General features: G+C 46.5%; 1 protein-coding gene across 1 annotated transcript in view; it reads right to left on the bottom strand.

Moving 5' to 3' along the window:
• Positions 1–1,887: 1,887 nt before the first annotated feature.
• Positions 1,888–19,608, bottom strand: part of RCOR1 (REST corepressor 1) — a 115,031-nt gene continuing 97,310 nt past the window's right edge. The window contains exons 8-12 of the mRNA XM_078054246.1: positions 16,575–16,769; positions 10,440–10,517; positions 10,145–10,202; positions 9,419–9,648; positions 1,888–6,025 (exon numbers count right to left, since the gene is read on the bottom strand). Of these exons, the coding sequence (XP_077910372.1) occupies positions 5,984–6,025; positions 9,419–9,648; positions 10,145–10,202; positions 10,440–10,517; positions 16,575–16,769 (603 nt within the window). The 3' untranslated portion in view covers positions 1,888–5,983. The remainder of the gene's footprint in view (positions 6,026–9,418; positions 9,649–10,144; positions 10,203–10,439; positions 10,518–16,574; positions 16,770–19,608) is intronic.

Here is a 19,608-nt window from a genome sequence, read left to right as displayed (position 1 = left end):
CGCTGTCGCCGCAGGAGCAACGGCGGGAGGCGCGAGGGGGACTCAGAGGCGGGTGACCAGACGCGCAGCCGTGCAGACGCGGAGAACTCGCGAGGAGGAGGGGCGGGGACGTCCCGGCCGGGTCCCTGCGAGGCACGGACGGACACGGCGCGGGCCCGCTGCGAGCGCGGTCAGGCCCCGGCGGGGGACGCACGGCCCGGGGCAGGGGAGCCGAGGCGGGGAGGCCCGCGCGTGCGTCGGCGCCGCGAACCTGGGCGGCCGCCCCGGGAGGCTTCCGGCGGGAGGGCCCTCATGACGCAGCTGCGGCGGGGAGCAAGCGGGCTCTGAACCGCCGACGAGGACGGAGACCGGGCCGCGCGGCGCGTCCCCGGGGCCACAGCTTCGGAGCGGGGCGACGGGCGCCGGCAGCGGCAGGCTGGCCCTCAGCGCGCCCGGGGAGCTGGGCCCCGCGCCTCCCGACGTCCAGGCTGCCCGGCGCCCTCCAGGCCTGGCCCCGGCAGCTCTGCGGCCCGGGACACTCCTGCCGCCTCCGCGTGTCCTTGGCCCCGAGGGCGCGGGAAAGCAGCGCCCACGAGGAGGGCCTGCTTCTGAACGTGATCCCAGGAACGGGAGCGGGGACGAGAAGGGACAGGGGCCGTCTTCAGTCGGGCACCACGGTGGCCCGCGGGGGCTGCCCCAGCGCCTCCCGGCCCCGAGAGCGGGCAGCTGCGCCTGCGGGGCTGAGAGCAGGGGCCGGGGGGCGCGAGACGCGGCCGGCCGGGCTTCCTCAGGCCCCGTCGGGGTCGGGCCCCAGCGCTCTCCCGCTGCCTGAGGCCCGCCTTTGGGAGCCCTCCGCTCGGCACCGCCCGCCCGCCCCGCGTCCTTCCCTCAGTGCTGGGCGCTCTTCGGAGGCGGCGGAGGCCGAGCCCAAGCGGCCGTTCGGCCCCATCCTGGCAGGCGCCCCGCACTGTTGACAGGGGGCCACCTCCTTCCCGCAGCCGTGACCCTCCTCGGCTCCCCCTGCGCCCGCACTCTCCGTTTCCCTCCTCCCACCTCCTGGCCGCGCAGCCCAGGGTGCTTTCGGTACCACGGGGCACCTCCACGGGGCACGCGGGGCGCCTCTGAGCCCCTGTCCGCCCCTCCTGGCTGCTGCCCTCAGGTGCCAGCCACGGAGACCTCTGCCGGGACGCCGAGCGTGGTGACTGCGGGAGGAACGCTCACAGGTGTCCTGCGAAGCCCCTTCTACCCTCTGCCGAGTCCCACACAGAGAGGGACCCCATCCCGTATCTTAAACGCTGCCCGAAGCAACGCCGGATTCGGAAGGCAGGTTCTCCTGGCAGTTCTCCAGCCAGATGCTACACTCTGGCTACGAAAGGGGACAGGGCAGAGGTGACAGTGGGGGCTCCGAGTGTTCTTCATACCACTCGGTGCTGAGGTCAGAGCTGTGTCCACTCTCGGCAGACCAGAGGCGACAAGGCAGTCGTCCGCCTCTTCGCCGCCGCGGTCCAGGGCCGTGCAGAGGCCAGCATCCAGGTGTCAAGCCTGGTCACGCTGAAAAGAGAAAAACCACTAATGGGGAAAAAAATGTCCTCTCACTGAACCTTAAAATGTAAGCCCTCAAGAGCTGCCAACTTTTATGAATTCATGTACCTCAACTTGGTCCCAACTGTAAGTTCATCGTACATTAAAATTAAAAAAAAAAAAAAAAAAAAATGCAGTTCAAGGAGAGCCGAAGGCTAAACACAGAAGGCACGCGTGGCTGCTTCCAAGGGTGTAGCTCTGGGGGGCGTCTACGCTCTGAAACCCCAAGGCCCAAAGCAAACCCCACTACGCATTAGCGCGGAGCACTGCTTTGATGGAAAGGGGAGGGTGCAGAAAATGGTTTTGTCTCATATTTTATTACATCAATGGCTTGAAAATTTTTTATTTAACTTCAGCAAATATTAGAAATAGAAAAATGAATTCTGCAGAATTTCACAAATAAATTTTTCGATCTCCACTAACAAATGTTATCATTCAATGGCTAAGCAATTATAATGCTATGAACATTCACCACAATGAGTGTGCTGATATAGAAAACAGGCAAAAAGAGACATTAAAATATTACTTACAACAGCATTATTACAACGTATTTTCTTTAAAATTCCAACATGGATTTTATCACTTCAAAAGATATACAGCATTTCCATTATATTTGCAAACTTAACCTTATACATCTTTTAAAATCTTGAAAAATTTTTAAGCAATCTAAAAAGCACTTAGCAAAGTTGATAGGTCTACGTAATGGAATACTATCCACTCCAGTAAAAATTTTAGTTTTCGGAGAAGGTGACTGTAAACACTCATTATCACACGACATGCATAGACTCTACTGACCTTCCTTCTTCTGAATTGTAACATGGCCGCAATTGTGCTTTAGTGTAAGAGGGAAAGCTGCAGGGACCCAGGGAGGGGCGGAGAGAGAATCTGTTTTTGAGCATTGCACAAGATCACTAGATTCAGATTAGCTAACTACCTTGAGTCAACGTGAAGCCAAGTTTCACTCGATACTGAAAGCTTGGATCCTGGGTCACTGGGCTTAGACACAGGCTGGACGAGAGAGGAAACGAGGCTCTCGTCTGAGTTGGCTCCGTCTTTCCTTTGCTCCGTTTAAGCAGGGATCCAGTTAGTGTAATGCACTGTTTGGCTTATTTTTGGTATGCAATTATACCAATAGTACATCTGATATTTAGAAAGACAAAAATAGGGCATAGTTGAAATTTAAAGTGACAGTGAGCACACTTAGTGGTGTGTGGTGTCTGAGGGAACTTTTATACACAGGAAACAACTGCTTAATTAGTCCACCACAGTAAGCTTGTAAAACGCAACAATTTTTTCATTTTCATTTTTTGATTAGAGAGGTTGGTGACCATCGAAGGGCTGTATAGGTTAAAAACTATCAAAACCCATTCTGAGGAACTGGTGTCCTGGTGGGCACAAGCAGCCCCAGACCACGCGGTGGGCGTGTTGCACTAACTGCCGGCCCCGCAGCCCCAGCACCCGGCCGAGCACAACCGAGGCGCGGCCTCCTGGTGAAAACAGCTACGTTACAGGGTCGATCGCTGGTTCAGACCAGTCAGCACAGTATTCAAGTAACAAGGTGTTTAAATGGATAAGTGAAAACAATTTTTACCTAACACTTTACACACCTACATAAAATTAAATAGAACAAACTTTTAATGCATATGCAGTACAATTTATATCTTTTAGGATTTCTAAACTAAAAGTTAAACTATCATTTGCTTCAATGGTACTATATTTTGCACAATAACTTATACTTAGGAGAAATTTTCCACAAAAATATATATATAATTATGACATTCACATGGATCAATTCTTAAGAAGACAAAGCTTAAGTGAACATTACATCCGCAGCAGCTGTCACCGTGGACCCTTATACATCCAAACACGACCTGCTGATGCACCGAAGTCTTGATATGTTAAAAAAGGGGCTTCACATAAATAAGATCAATCACTCAGCTTTTAAAGCTAAGTGATTTCTTGCATTTACAACATCATTGCAAAGACAGTGTAATGAAACAGTTTAAAACACAGTGCTACGTTATGCTTGAAACTACAACGAGGGAGTCAGGCAAAGACAGCCATCTTTCTTCCTTCCGGCCAATGACAACGACGACGCCCCCTTCTGGTGGAGAAAGCCAGAGCCGGGCTGCTGTGGCGGCCTCGGGTACTGGAGCAGTGATTCCTCAGCACTGGGCGAGCACAGGAGGGGCTGGTGCAGAACACACCCAGGGGCCCGGCGCCCCTGCCGCGCTGCCTGCCCCGCTCCCTAGGAACCAGCGTGGGGCTTTCACGCCTTGCCAGAAGGAGAACTGCCCGGGCACGCAGAGGAACAGATCTACTGGCAGAACGAGACCCACTGCAGCAAACTGCCTGCTGCTTCCATAAAGAGGAAGGGGGCCTTGAGAAGCAAAGAGAACCTACGGCCTCGCTTCTTGCCTAGTGTCCCCTTTAAGCGATGTGCAAAACTTTTGCCACCTCCTCTCCATGGTTTACCTGCCATTTTCCAATCACACAGCAGGCTTAGGATACGAGCCCAAACAAACCCTACCTCATGACTAGTGTTACTAGGCTACCCCGTCTAGGTAGGAGCAGCGAGCTGTGACTGCCCTCTGGCCTCCTCAGATGCCGTTCTTCACACGCTCTTACCAGACCCACAGACTCCCTGTGAAGGGACAAGATGACAAAAGTCGGGAAAGTCCCATTTTACTCCCCTTGTGAATGACCTTTCTCCAGATTTCTAAAAACATACAAATCCAAACAGTCTAGGTTTCTAGCTGACGTTCTTCCTAAAGAGACAATCAGCTGACTTTAAAAAAAGTGGGGGGGGGGGGCAAGGTGCTTGGGAGTCAAAACACATCAAATTTTAATTGCATATTTTAAATTCTTAAGAATTCTGTTTGTGCCTTAAAGCATCTGCATTTTTTTTCTTTTTGGTATTGAAAGCAGGAAAAATATTTAAATGATGCAAAACAACAACAACAAAAGCTCCTTCAACATATTTAGTGCAGGCTGGACTGACCGTGGGCGGGACACAGGTTATGCGAGAACGCAGTCTGACAGTCTATCCCTCAGCCCCGCAGCGGGTCCAGAGTCTGGTACGAGAATAAGTGATTCTGGAAATCTCAGAACATTTATTAGAAACATTTACTTGTTCCCAGTCCAACCAAAAGGCATTACAGACCACTTTGTACATGGTTTCTTTTCGTCTTGGTCTTACTAGAGCCGATAAACTGATCACTTCTCTGTCCTGTACTATAATATTAAAAGAGAAAGAATGGTGTTTATATGATCACGTCAGTATACGAAGGACAAAAAAAGCTGTATGGAGTGAGATGTAGAAGGCCAGGCATACCAACAGAACGGGGAACACACAATGTGTAGCTTTTATAAAACCCTCACCAGCTATTCTAATACCCTTTATTGAGCTAACCTGACATTTAAAATCTGCACTCTGTCAGAATCTGCAGCAATTTCTCCCCTGTCTCCTAATCTCAGTGATGTTATCTTTGGCAAGCAATAAACTTTAAAGAAGAAATAAGACACTAAAACAGAAAAAGGGTTGATAACATGGTTGCCAAAAGGAGAAGGCACCAATTCCAATGCACAAGCACCAGGTACAGTGGTATGGACCGCATCTCTTGGAGTTGGATGGTGGGGTGGGGGGATCCAAAAAGACAGGGTTGGCTCCCGTCCTGGGATTACAATGCTGAAAGCTGAAGGCAGAAAGTGTTGAGGTCCACGTTCCCTTTAAGCTAGCGTCCAAGGACAGTTGCTGTGAATGAGCTTTCTACCACTTGGGAAGGGAGAAGGGCGAGATTTAAGCCAGATAAATTTACAAACCATAATTACACCCAACGTTTGGGGAAATGTGAGCTGTCTCAGGATGTTTGGCACAATGGAGGTTATAATGCAGTCTGCCAGTATACTGTGATTTCCAAAGAAGCATGATATCACTTAGGTGGCTGCCTCAGAAAAGACCAAGAGAAACTTTCTAAAAGGCCAACAGGGTCACAGTCACTCTGAAAATTACATTATGCACAAAGTAGAAGTTGCAGGCCATGCAGGAACAGAGTCGTGCCTTCCAAGTGGACTACCTGTTTGAAGAAGCTGCTGACTGGGCAGAGCTGCCATTGGTGGGGCTCAGGAGCTTCGACTGGGGAGGGGTCCCCAGAGTCACAGGAGGCGTGCAGGCCACGAAGACTCCCCAGCACTGAGGCAGAGTGTGAGAGATGCAAAGGGGCTCTCTGGGAAGTGGCGCCACATGGAGGAACGAGCACAGAATTAAGGCAGATGGAGCACAGGACTGGAAGTGTATGCCTTTTTTGGTAATAGCTGCTTGTCCACAGAGATGTGATGCAGATGGCTAGGTGATGTCTTGTAATACCTGATATCCTGGATAACACAGTCGTCCATACCAAGTGCTCAAAGCTACCAGAGTTTCTCATGAAGCAGATGCGTATCTGACGTCAAGAACAGAAGCAGCCTGAGGAGAAAAGGGGAAAGAAAAAAAAAATCAAAGAGCAGGTAAACACCGCAAACCGCTACTTCTGGTGTGGCGAGACAGGGCGAGAGGGTGTGGGCTGCCTGTCTATCCCGCACGCACGCGTGTTCCTAAGGGCAGGGCCTGGGCACGGCAGGCAAGGTTAAGGGGGCGGCCTCCATGGCCAGATATCTCAGGCTCGAATCCTGGCTCTTCCACTTTCTAGATGTGGATCCTTGGATGAGTTACTTCTTTTCCAATTTCTGTTTCCTCATCTGCAGAATAGACACAATAGTGACGTCTACTTCGCAGGATCAGATAAAACCCCTGGAAAGGGCTTGTCAGCACAGTGCGTGGCCAAAGGCAGCACTCAGGCGTGTCAGCACTGGCTGGAGGGAAGCCGTGGCACCTTCCCCACTCAACCAACAGCCACTGGCCCGCGCTGGGACACAGCGACACACAGGAGAGCCAAGATTGCAGGATCTTCTTTAAAAGCCTCAAAGGCATTTCTGAACTAAAACGGACTCCCAGACCCAAACCAGAAAGTTACAAGGTATCTTAGTGCTCATTGCTACCCTCATGATGTCGCTCTTATTTCTAGGGAAACCACTGGGTTATGAACCCCAAATCTGAAAACTGCGGTTCCTTCGGGCGATATCACAATTTATGAGAACAGTTAGGTCAGGAGATTTCTCCTCACTAGTAACGCACTCAAGCCATTCTGTAACTTTAAGGGAGACTCTACCTCTGAGCCGGTCCTGTCTAGCATCCCCATCACCCGTTCTGACACGCACCCACCCCTGCTCTGTACTGCATCCTTGTCCACCTCAGAGAACTCTGAATCTCAAAAGCTCAAAACCCGTGGGCTGCCTTCCCTTCTCAGCCCTGAAGGAAATAAAGCCTACAGCTAACAGGCCATTATGTTACTGGAACTTCTGGCAATTCTGATGTCCTCCCTCCTCCCTGTCTGTGCTACATTTAACACATAAAATCTGAGGGCAGAAGAGGTGGGCAGGACACTAGCAGACCTCTTTCTTAGCTGCTGGAATCCACAGGCTACACAAGAATGAGAAATTACAGGGGCACCCAGTTCTAGGCACTGACTAGACAGACAATTAAACCAGCATTCTAACAAGTTCCCTCAGGCCCCTCATGGACACAGAGAAGCAGCTGGTCCCTGTACAGAATGATTTCCTTTTGCAAACTGCTATACGGAGAAGAGAAAAGCAGGGTGGTAGAGTGGGAAGGCTGGTACGACAAGGAGCATAAGAAAGGGACCGTGGCGCCTGGGTGGCTCAGCCAGTGAAGCGTCTGCCTTCGGCTCAGGTCATGATCCCAGAGTCCTGGGATCGAGTCCCGCATCGGGCTCCCTGCTCAGCGGGGAGTCGGCTTCTCCCTCTGCCTCTCCTTCTGTGATCACTCTTGCTCTCTCTTAAATAAGTAAATGAAGAAAGAAAAGGAAGGAAGGAGCCAAAGAAAAGGAAGTAAGGTGTGCGATGGCGGGGATTTAAATGACTGAGGAGGTGAAAATGTTTACAGACAACATAAAGATCATACATTAAAGAGAAGTCAGGTAATAGTGCTGGTTTTGAAGAGAAGGGTGGGCAAACAGACACATGGAAGATCAACCACCAGAGAGACATGAAGATGTGCTGCTTGGTGGGAAATGTGGTCATGGGTGAGCCAATGCTCCCAGAGACTGGGAAGAGAATTATGTGCGTATATTTTGATGTGCAATCAACATGGTGAATGGACCATGAAGAATGGCCCTTCTGGACTACAAAGAAAGAAACGTACTGTCAGTGAATGAACCAGGCTTAAGAAAAGGGAGGAAAATATATGGGAAAGAACTCACATGCCATCCCATTGGTGATGGCCCTTGGTCCCAAATTTACGACCACATTTTTTAGGCTAACCCTGCCAATGCCCACTTTGATTAAATTTGAAGAAAGAAGAAAGCTAGAGTTTCCTATTATTTCTGCTTCCTGGGACTAAAGCTGAAAAACACACATGGAAGCTGTCCTTCCCTGGTGATTCTCACCTTTCAGTGCTTCCTGAGCGCAGGACGTGAGGGAAGTTAATTTGCTGCTAAGGCGGCAACCAGCACTGGGGCAAGAATTACTGCTCAAAGCTGCAAACCCCTTCTCTCTGCTCACACGCTGCCAGGTTCCAGGGTCTCAGGCTGGGCCATGCATGCGTGTGGCTCAGGAAAACACTCACACTGTTGATAATATAAATTCTGTACACTTATTACAAAGATTTTCTGGTAGAAAGCTCTAAAGAGTCTAACAAAGTGAGGATGTTTTAACCCCCTTCTGACAGATGAAGTACCTTGTGGCCTTTCACACTGGTGCAGAGGCACGGAGCGCTCCATCTATGGCATGGCGGGGGGGGGTGCAGATCTCCCTCGTGAGGCACCCTGTGTGCTCAGGTCAGGAGGGGGGCCTCTGGGCAGCTTTTATAACCAGCTTCTTAGAGTAAAGGGGGAGCACAGACAATACAAACTAGGTAATTGCAAATCATTCCTGCATGGTCTGGGAGAGGCTTTGATGAGAAAGTAAATTTTCCTGTAAAGCTCAATTAATCCTTGGAGTTCCGTGTGAGTGAACAAACTCAAACGTCAAGTGATTGGCAATGAACTCTTACCTCTGTCTAGCCCCATTCTCCTCCTCTGTGGGAGCGGGGGTAAATATATGTAGCAGGGCCGGCCAGACTAGCGAGGGAAAAGGCCGCAGCCCTGTCCCACGAAGCAGGGAGACAGCCCAGGGGGCCGTGCGGCCTCACTGATCTGGCTGCCTAAGCTGTGCCGAGCCGGCAGAGGAGATGGGGGCAGCTACCCTGGAGACGGCCAGAACGTCAGCCTCCAGCCTGGAAGGTCCAGCCAACCACAGAACCTGGAACTGTCCCCATCAATATGTAAACCCATTAGCCCCAAACAGCATCAAAGTCTGGATGATCTGGGACAGCAGAGCCAGACCTAGGAGCTCCTGGCTGGCCAGCTGCGCCGATTTACCAGTAAGTTCATTAACCTCCCATTGAGATGACAGTGCATTTTATACGACTGAGCTTGACTGACGCTGTTCAAGGCACTTCCAACTAACTGTTTTATGGCTGAGTTCTTACTTGATCTGAGGAATGTTGGTAATGTGGAATATACTGTGACTGGAGGAAACCAGGATGGAACTAAGAATTTGTACAGCAATTAAAATGTGAATAATTTACCTAGTGACCAAAAACTAACTGGCGTCAACACTCACATTATGGTATTTATAGGTAGAAGTCAAGTCACTGACAGAGCTGAGAGCTAAAAATATTTCTACAGCTGAGAAAGGCCATCAAAGAAGAAACCAAATATCGAGCATGAACCTGGCAGCGATCTTATTGTTTCAGATTTACCTCGTCTTCCTCTTCAGGCATCTTGATAGAATTATCCGGGGACTTGATAGGTTTCTGGCTACTGGGCCCATTGGTCTCTTCTTTACCATGTTCTGCCTCCCATTCTTGTAAAACTTCATCTATGTTGAAGCGGCGTCGATAATTTACAAAAAAGTTTTTCACTTGTACCACTGATTTGTTCCCAATCACATCTGAGATTGCCTGAAAATCTCGGCCATATTTCCTGATGGCTAAGGACGTAAGAGAGCATTGTTTTTCAATATAGGGGAAAAACAACTTTGAAAACCCACACAACTGAGACTTACCCCTTCCTTTATCTAGATAAGAAAACATACGGGGCTTCTAACAGCAGGCACTATCTTAATGCATTATACCAGTGGGAAAAAGCAGCAACGTAGATCTATTTCGTAGATGACTGATCTAAGAAGTCCAGTATGACCCTGTCATCCAGAAATCTGCACCTTCTATCACCTGTCCCAAGATACCTGAAGTCACCCAGCCAGCATCCTGTGGCTATGGACATTCTGCATTCTTCTTTTCAGGATCCCCAGGACTAGAATACCGCCCAACTGTAAAATTCTGACAACCTGCTGCTTTTGGGGTTTTGTACTTTCCGACCATTCAGAACCCAACACACTCCCACAAGTGGTGGGATGGGAATGGGGTGAGGCATGACTTTTCTTAAAGGCGCCAGAGCTGCAAGCCCACAAGAAGGACTCCCCATACCTTGTACCGCAAGAAGCTGCTCTTCTGTGGTCCAACGTGCATTACATTTCTGAATGACCTGCATATCCAAATGAGTCACATGAGCATAATGCATCTACACGTGCGTATGTCCTTACGAGAGTTAATGAATCTTATTTTTTTTCCTATCAGAATTTCAACATCAACTAGGTTTTCAATATTGTGTCTATACCTTTCTTTCTATGGGATGTATACTGGAGATGTATTATATAGGCATTAAATTCTTAGCACATAAAACTTGGTTATGACTTCTAAGATGATGTCAACGTAATCCTACCTCTGGAAGCCGATATGGTTCTATTCCACCGTCAAGTTTTTCTTTGAGAGCACTGTTTGTCTGTTTAATATTCTGAATCTAAGAGAAAGAAGAAAGTATTTTAATTTTAAAAATGAAAAACTTTTATAAAGGTATGAAATGAAAACGAAACTAAAAAAAAGTAAAAGAAACAAAAAACCAAGAGCAAAGAAGTACCAGATCTGTATGGTAGCCAAGATTTGAGGTCCCTACATTATCCCTTCAGAGCATCTAACTAGATGCTTTGACTTGCTTAGAGCAGCATACAAGGGACAAGAAGGAGGGCATGGCGGTGAAAGGGCTCCTGTGCGCACAGTCCTAACTCATAATTTCGTAAGAGTTCATCCCCTGAGGAGCATATCTGGAGTCTGACACAAAAGAGAGGCAATGCCTGGGCTTCCCGCCACACAGAACTGAGCTCAAGCAGGAGAGCGGGCAGAGGCAGGGCTGAAGAGAAGAAGCACGGGCTCTGCAGCAGGACTGTAGTGCAGACTCCCGGAGCCCCAAGCACTGTCCGTCCAGGCGCCACACAGGGCAGAAGCCCACAGTGCAGCCTTCTTTAACGAGAAGAAAAAAGAAAGCAATATGTCAGTTTCCCACAAGCCTAATTTTCATCAACTGTAATTCTTCACTTTCTCACAGATTTTCTTTTCCACATTATTGTTTGGATTTGGTGCACCTAATCTTTCACTGCTCATACCTAATCAAAAGAAAGACACAAACACCACCAACCACTGAATCAATCCATGGCTCCTCCTGACTTCTGCATGGACTCCTGAATGAGCTGGGTCATGGGAATGGGCCCTTCCCGCTCAGCCCTACGTGCAGAGGCATTTCCAGGCGAAGCACCAGGGGGGGACTCTGACCCTAGGGTTTTTCCTTTCTGAATAATCCCATGGGCAAAAAAAGAAAAAAAAAAAAAAAAAAGCAAGCAAGGGGAGAAACAAATTCATTTTCCCAAATAAAACCTCAAAGACACTCATGAGCAGAAGGTGCCCTCGGAAGCAGCAACCTTATTAAGACAAATAAAGAAAAGCAGGACTTCGAGGGGTAGGAGAGGGACGGGAGATTAGCGGAGATGGTGGTGAAGGACATGGTCTCATGGACACTTTAATAATTCTCTCCTCTACAAATCTTTCTATACTTAGAAGAAAATTTCATTTTCAAATACTTACGGTTCACAGAATTCTAGTTTTGCATTTCCTTTCCTATGTTTTACTTCTTCTAAAAGATTTAAAATGGGGGCGCCTGGGTGGCTCAGTTGGTTAAGCGACTGCCTTCGGCTCAGGTCATGATCCCGGAGCCCGGGATCGAGTCCCACATCGGGCTCCCCGCTCGGCGGGGAGTCTGCTTCTCCCTCTAACCCTACCCCCTCTTGCGCTCTCTCTCTCTCTCTCTCTCACTCTCTCTCTCAAATAAATAAATAAATAAAATCTTAAAAAAAAAAAAAGTTTAAAAGATTTAAAACGGGGTGGAGATGTACAGGGGACCAGTGGCCCAGTAAGTAAGACCAGCGCTATCAGGGACCAGAAAGTGAGCCTGTTTGCCACTCATAAGGGCCTTAAAGCCTACCAGAAATACAGCCTACGCCAAATCTTTTTCTATTAATGGCAAATCAGAACATAGAAACAACCGAAAAGAAAAATATAGGAAATGTGCACAAAATTTACTCTACTGTAAAACTAAAACTGAGGACCCTGATTTACTGAAATTTGCTTTAGTGAATTTTTGAAAAGGTACAAGTCAAATAAAATAAACTGGTACCAGAAATTGATTCACAGTGAGTTGCTGGGACGGTGACGCCAAGCTCTCAGAGAAGCATTACCTCACAGAATGTTCTTGGACGCAGTATTCTGTAGCCGTGGCTACCTGACACGGGAGCCGCCAGCCACATGTCACTACTAAGCACCTGAAATGGAGCTTATGCAACTAAGGAATCGAATTTTTCATGTCTTCTACTTTCATCCAAACTTGAATTTAAATGACCATGTGTGTCTACTGGCTACCCGATCAAACAGCAGGGTCTTAGACACTTGCTCAGAGCTCTCAGGCACCAACCACCCATAAAATGTTGTAAGACATTCAAGATTATGTCCGCTGAACTCTCCTTAGGCTAAACACTAGACCTAGAAACTTGTGACAGGGAATTAGCGAATTCTCAAAAGTCAGCAATCTAGAATACTCGATGCCGCCAAGCACGCCAGTTAAATATGTTATTCTATTTGCTCCAGCTTGTTGTTCACATATGTATAAAACTGGGGATATATTGCATTGTGATTAAGTAACATACGTTTTTCTAAGGAGACCAACCTATTTGCCACATGCATCTTCTCTTTAAAAATCAATAAAGCATCACAGAGATTACGTAAGTGACTACACAGCAAGACATCCACAAATTCTGAACTAAAAGTTAGCTCTAAATTCTCATTAACCTTCACCTCTCTTCCTAATGTATTTGCCTTGTTAGAAATACTCAGTGTTTACTACCAGAATAAGGATAGGGTTTGGCTGCCAACATCATGCTACCTGGAAGTCAGAGTGGCAATGAACTGCGTTAAGGAATACGATAAGAAAGCAATCAGCATTTAAAGAAAAAAACAAAAAAAGCCATTGACTTGGCCTGGTGCCTTACCTAGACCTCCCAGCTGTACGGGGCTTTTCTACTTTCTTGTGTGACCGTCTCCCCCTCCACCCAGGAAAACTAATGCACCAGGCACTGGGCGGTCGCTAATCTAACAGACGTCTGTTCCCCAGTCCCCCTCTCACAGATATCGTCCATAGAGGCTGGGGGTCTTCCTCGGAGCTAGAAGGAGCCGTTCTGCAGAGCTCTGGCATGCACAAAGGACAGGAGCCCCCCGGGAAGGTAAAAGCTTCTCCTGCTAGGAGGGCAGATGGGCTGGCTCCGCCTCCAGCCCCTCCTCCGCCCTGAGCGCAGATGTGCAGGCCACAGAATGGCTTCTGAAGCTTCCATTGCGAGAGAGCAGCAAGGCAAAAGCCAGGACACTAAGAATGGCAGAGGAGAAAATGTGGAAGAATCTGGGTCCTCGACAACACCACTGAAAAGACGGGCTGATGCCAGTAACTACTGGCGTTGGGACTTCTTGTTATTTGATAAAAATAAATTCTGAATTGTTTAAGCTGCTGTTAGTCAGGTTTTCTGCTATGTTCGTGCGAGCCCTTCCCTGATACCCCACCACACAGGGAGGCATCCAGAGAGCATGTCCAGGGTGTGGACTGGGTGCCACTGTTGAGTCGGCAAGTGCGTTTGGCAGTAGCCCCGCCAGGCTGTGGGGGGTGAACAAACCGTCTCCTCCCTGGAGATGTAACCCTCTCTATTCAGTGTGAACTCGGAGTAGCTACCTCCCAGTAAAAAACCCCCGCTCCTGACCCTGGCTGTGAAACCAAAGACCGATGTACCTGACTGCACTGTCAGTCACACCTCCATGGAAGAAGGGGCTCCTTTTCTTTCCTCCATGTATTAACGTTGAATGGCAAGCGTTAGGGACTTGCTCAGCAGAGGGGGAAACGCGGCCCCTTGTACAGGAAGATGACAGTGCATGTGGGAGCTCAGAGCCCCAGTCAGAGAGCTCTTCCAGCACAGACAGAGCTTAAAACGCTCCCTCACGCAGCAGCCCTCCGACAGCCGGGGTGAGATCAGGCAGGCAAGGATTAATCTCCTCATTTGAAAAGAGGCCCAGAAAGATTAAGTGATTCTCCTAAGAAGAGGGTGCGGCACCGTGCCAGCAGCCAAGACTCGAAGCCAGGCCTCTGCCTGCACAGAACACTTGGTCCTGTTCCGGGCTGCCACCTGACACGAGGGGACAGACCCGGCCCACAGCCCCCTCCTCTCATCTGTGGAATGATGGTTGGCCTCCTATTCAACCTTCCATGGAACCATCAAGATCAACGAGTCAAAAGCAGCAAAAACTAAAAGTAAACCATCAGCCCACCACAACTGGCTCTGAATTCCAGAGAGAGAAGGATGGGGGAGGGGCGGAACACTAACGAAAGGACAACATTAGGCTACTCGATTCAATCTGCAGTTGAAATGTACCGTGTAAAATCAGATTCAAATGATGAGCCATTCCTCATGAGAGACATAAGTAATTAGAAAAGGATTAATTTTAAGAACAGTATCCTTTACAAGAGCATCATAACGTACCAAACATCTAGGGTAACTCTGACAAAGCGCTGGACGCAGAAACAGCACAACACCGAGAATTACAGATCTGTGTTGGTGGGGGGCAGATCATGTTCGTGAGTCCCGGGTGAGTTCTCCAGTTTAATGCTAAGTCTCTATTTTGATCTATACATTCAATACAATCCCAATAAAAATTCTAGAAGAATTATTCTTCTGGAAACTGAGAAGGTGAATCTAAATTTTCTATGGAAACAAAGAGCCAGGACAGACAATCTTGGAGGACTTACAATCTAGACCAGATACTCAGATTTGTAAGGTAGGTATAATGAAGGCAGGATAGTATCGGTGAAGAATAGACACACAGACCAGAGTAACAACAGAAAACCCCAAAGCAGATCATGCATATATGGACATGGGATTCAAAACAAAGGTCCTAATGCATTGAGGTGAGAAAAGGATAGTCTTCAATCAACATTACTGTTAACTAGCTATCCACATGGAAACACAAATGTCAACCCTACATGTAAAACACACACAGAAAAACATTCCCGGACAGACTGAAGATCAAAATGCGAAGAGCAAAACACCACTTTCAAGATAGCACGGGAGAACAGCTTCATAACCCTAGGAAAGGTTCTTAACTTAAGAGCACTAACCATAAAAGATAAGAATGAGAAACTGGACTACCTTAAAATAAAAAATTTCATCAAAAGATGAACCATTAAGAGGGTGAAAAGGCAAGCAAACCTCAGAATGGGAAGGAGTAAGTAATTTTGCCCCCACACCCGGGGTGGGTGGAGATAATTAGGCAACGCCTGAGGCTGTTTCGGCTGGCACAACTGATGGGGCCACGGTGCTACTGGCACCTCGTGGGTGAAGGCCAGGGATGCTGCTGAACATCCTACAACACACAGGACAGCTCCTCATGACAAGTTCTTACCCAGCCCCAATGTCAACAGCGCTACACTTAGCAGGCCTAATGTAGTGTAACCAAACTCACATAAATCGACATGACCACCCTGGAAAACTGTTGGGAGTTGTTTTTGAAAATGCTGGACAGGGGCCCTTGGGTGGCTCAGCTGGATAAGCATCTGACTCTTGGTCTTGGCTTAGGTCATGACCTCAGGGCCGTGAGCTCGAGCCCCGTGTCAGGCTCTGTGCTGGGCAGGGCGCCTGCTCCAGTCTCTCTTTCCCTCTCCCTCTGCATAACCCCCTCCCCTCAAGAGAAAGTAAGAGAGGAGAGGAGAAGAGAAGGAAAGAGAAGAAAAAATGAAATAAAATGTTGGTCATACGCGTACTCTGTGACTCAGCAGCTCTGCTCTCGTGTGCGTGTCCAACAAAGGTGCACACGTAACACCAAGAGTCACATAAAAAAATGTATCAGTATTATCTGTTAATGGCCTAAAACATCTACTAGTAGTACAATGGGTAAGCCACAGGGTATTCACACAGTAATGAGAAAGAACAACATCTACGGCTCTATACCATCCTGACGGATCTCATATGTTGAATGAATATCGGGTGTAAAAGAAACCACATCATATGATTTTGTTTATATAAAAATCAAAAAATGGATAAATAATGTGTGGTTTAAAAAGCAGACCAGCGATCAGCTACTCAAAGAAGGTGGGTCATGGGTGACAGGGAGATTAGTGAGCACTGGAGGCAGCACTGAGTCCCCGAAGGGCAGGGGCTACAAGGGGAAATGAACAGGCCTTGGGAGGCAGCGTTTCTTTTCTTGATCAAGAGGGTGGCTGTGTGGTGGGTGTGCTTACACTGTGAAAATCACTGACACACACACACACACTATATATATAAATCTTCAATTTCAAAGTTAATTTAAAGAACACCAACGGATCAGTACCCAAGATCTTCTGTCCAATTCCTTAGAAACAAAAGCCCTCTGGAGATCTGTGACGAGCACAGCTAGGTGAGTGACACACAAAGGCCCTGGCACCCAGGACGGCCCGCGGTACCTGCCGCTTGATGGAGACCAGCTCCATGTCCAGCTGCCTGAGCACCGTGGTAGCAGCCGTGGCGTTGGCAGAGACAGCCTCCACGTCTTCTTGGGACAGAAACATTCCTTTGGGAGGTTTCCTTTTTGCTCTATTTTTAGCTTGTGTGCTATGCTTCTCTTTTTTGATCTGAGGAACTGTCTCCGTAGGGGGCACCTGCATGATATACATATTTGATAAATGAGACTCTAAAACATTAAAATGCCAAAAGAACAGTAATAAGCATATTTCCTTAACATGGCTCTAAACACCTGAAGACAAACACCATGCCATATCATAATAACCATCTACAAACAGGCAGTTAACAAAAACATTGGCTACTGAATTTTGGCTAAACACATCAAAGTAGAATCCACTGCGGTCCGTATAAACAACCTTCTTCTATCACTCTAAGCCTCTGGCAATAGGCATTCTCAGTTCACTACAGTAATACAGGAAGAAAAAAGATCTGTATTCTCGTCTGGTGTGCTTTGTATATATGAATGGGGAGCTATTTAATCCTAATAGTTCTTAGCAAAATAGATGGATTTGGGACCACAAAAAGAAAAGAGAAAAATATGATTTAGCACATATATAAAAATCCATTTAAATTCTTTAAATCTATATAGAAGTTTATTAAAATATAAACTTCCATACAAAACTGTGACTTTTTTATATACCTCTTTTTGGATGACTCTTAACTTTTAGGGCAACTGTGTAATTTGCCTCAAAAATATATGCTGTCATTTTATAATGCATGACTGCTGCTCATTTCTTTAAGTGCTTTCTCTAAAACCAAAACCTGTGGAAATGAAATGTAATAAAATCTTGGCAAGGAAAGGATACTGTCTTCCTGATAACAATTTTAAGAAGAAGTTTTTGTAATTGTTAATAATCTCATCTTCCTAGCATATTTACATTTGCTTATGAAGCTGAGAATACATTCAGGTTTTTTTTACTTCATATTTTAAAACACTTGAGATAAGCAGACTCTGTAATTACGATGGTGCCCATGAGGTCTTGAACAAGTGGTCATAAACAATACATAAAAATATTAGGAGGCAATAACCTTTGTCTGTAATAGCACTACGCTGTTTAGTAAAGATCACCGAATGACCATGTGTCTGTTTTAACAACATTTTAGTACATAAAGAATTTAAGATATAAATCATTTTTCTCTTTTAATCAGAAATTGTGCTATATAAATAAGAATTATAGAAATTAATGTAAAATCAAGCCTTTCCTCTTTCATTTAAAATGTTCCATTGAAGAGCCTAATACAGAACAATGCATCAAAACAAAGCTTCCTAAAAATTGCAGGTACAATCTGATTTCCTAAACAATCTAATTTAGCTAACCATTAAAATAGTCTTGTTATTTGGGCATTCATATAAATCACTGGCTAGAGAGCCATCCAGAAAGAATTACCAGTTTTCAGTTTGGTGGTATGCAGCAGCATACCAAAAGAAGCCTGACCCAACAACTCAACTTCCAGAAATTTGTTCCAATGGAAAAAATTCAGTGTACTAATATTTAATCATGAGATCAGCACTTCAGCATTGTTTATAATAGCAAAAAGCAGAGGGGAAAACCGATAAAAACCCCTAAGATTACTTGACTGAATTATGTAATGTGTGTATGATAAACCAACAGTTATGTATACAAATATATTTGACATAAAAACATGTCCAAGAAAGAGTAAACTTAAAAGGTTATAAATATTATATATTAAGATCCCATTTTATTTTTTTAAAGTGAGTACCGATTCAAAGTTATGTAAATAGGCATATTCATTTCATAGGAAGTCATCTGGAAGAAGTCACCCAAATGTTAGCAGTGATTAAGGATGATAATATTGTGAATCATCTTCATTTTCCCTTTTTTGTTTAACTGGATCTCCTACTTTGCCCAGAAAAATCATGTATTACTGGCGTGATTTTTAAGTTTAGGTATGTCCAGACCCTTTTGTTTTTCGTAGAACAGTCTAAAACAGCTGTTCTCATACTTTAGAACCTTTTGAGATAGAGAATTCTTTGAGGTTTTACTGAAACTATAGCTATAAGACTCTGTCTTCAGAAAAACACTTGTATGAACATATAAAAGTCATATCCCACACTGGGAGGCGACACTCCAGCCTGAACCGAGGAGCTAAAGGGCGCCAATGGACAACGAGGCCCTTTCCTCCAGGGACTGTATCACTAGCCCACCAGGGGCCTGCCGCAGGTAACGCTGTGCTGTGCAGGGTTTCCAATCTGTGCCAAGGAGCCTTGGGTTTCCTTGGAGGGCCCTCAGGGATCCCACATATGCTTTACTTAATTGTTATAAATGGGCAAAATAACCTTAGACTATAACCCATTTCAAAAGGTTAGTAGAATCAAAAAGATTCTACTAAGATCATCTACACACCCCATCGTTCTCAATGGACAGTTTACAATAAAGAAACGTTATAAATATACAAAAGTCATATACAATTGTAGGAATTCATGGGTCTCTTGAATCCTCTGACATAATGATTTTTAAGATGTGAAAGATGAAACATTCACCATGTGTGAGGCTCGTTGCCATATGACCTATGCTGCTGGCTCTGAGTAACGGGAACACTTGCACCGAGTCCCTGCCAGCCCCCTCCAGCCTCCTCCAGAACCACTGTGCAGACCTCTGGAGCTGGCCATCATGAGGAAGGAGACCCCGAGGGCTGAAAGGAGGAACCAAACCCTCACCTGTTCCTCACCAACACCACCCCACCACTCGCTAACCTAGGGAAGAAGGCAGTGAGGACGGCTGCCCAGTGGCGACAAAATCCTTACTTGATAACACTCTCACTTCCTTTAGGGCTTCCTTTATTCCTGTTTCTTGGCAAACAAAATTCTAAGGTCTATAAAGCAAAGTTAGTATTGTTTAAAAAGTCTTATCACAATGCCTTATACATAGCACTTAATATTTTAAAGAGTAAGAGGAATGTTTTACTTATGGAACTAGTAATTAAATTTATTTGCCTAAATAATACTAGGGAAAA

This window comes from Halichoerus grypus, chromosome 8, assembly GCF_964656455.1.
Source record: "Halichoerus grypus chromosome 8, mHalGry1.hap1.1, whole genome shotgun sequence".
Lineage (NCBI taxonomy): Eukaryota > Metazoa > Chordata > Mammalia > Carnivora > Phocidae > Halichoerus > Halichoerus grypus.
This window is presented reverse-complemented; position numbering and strand designations above follow the sequence as displayed.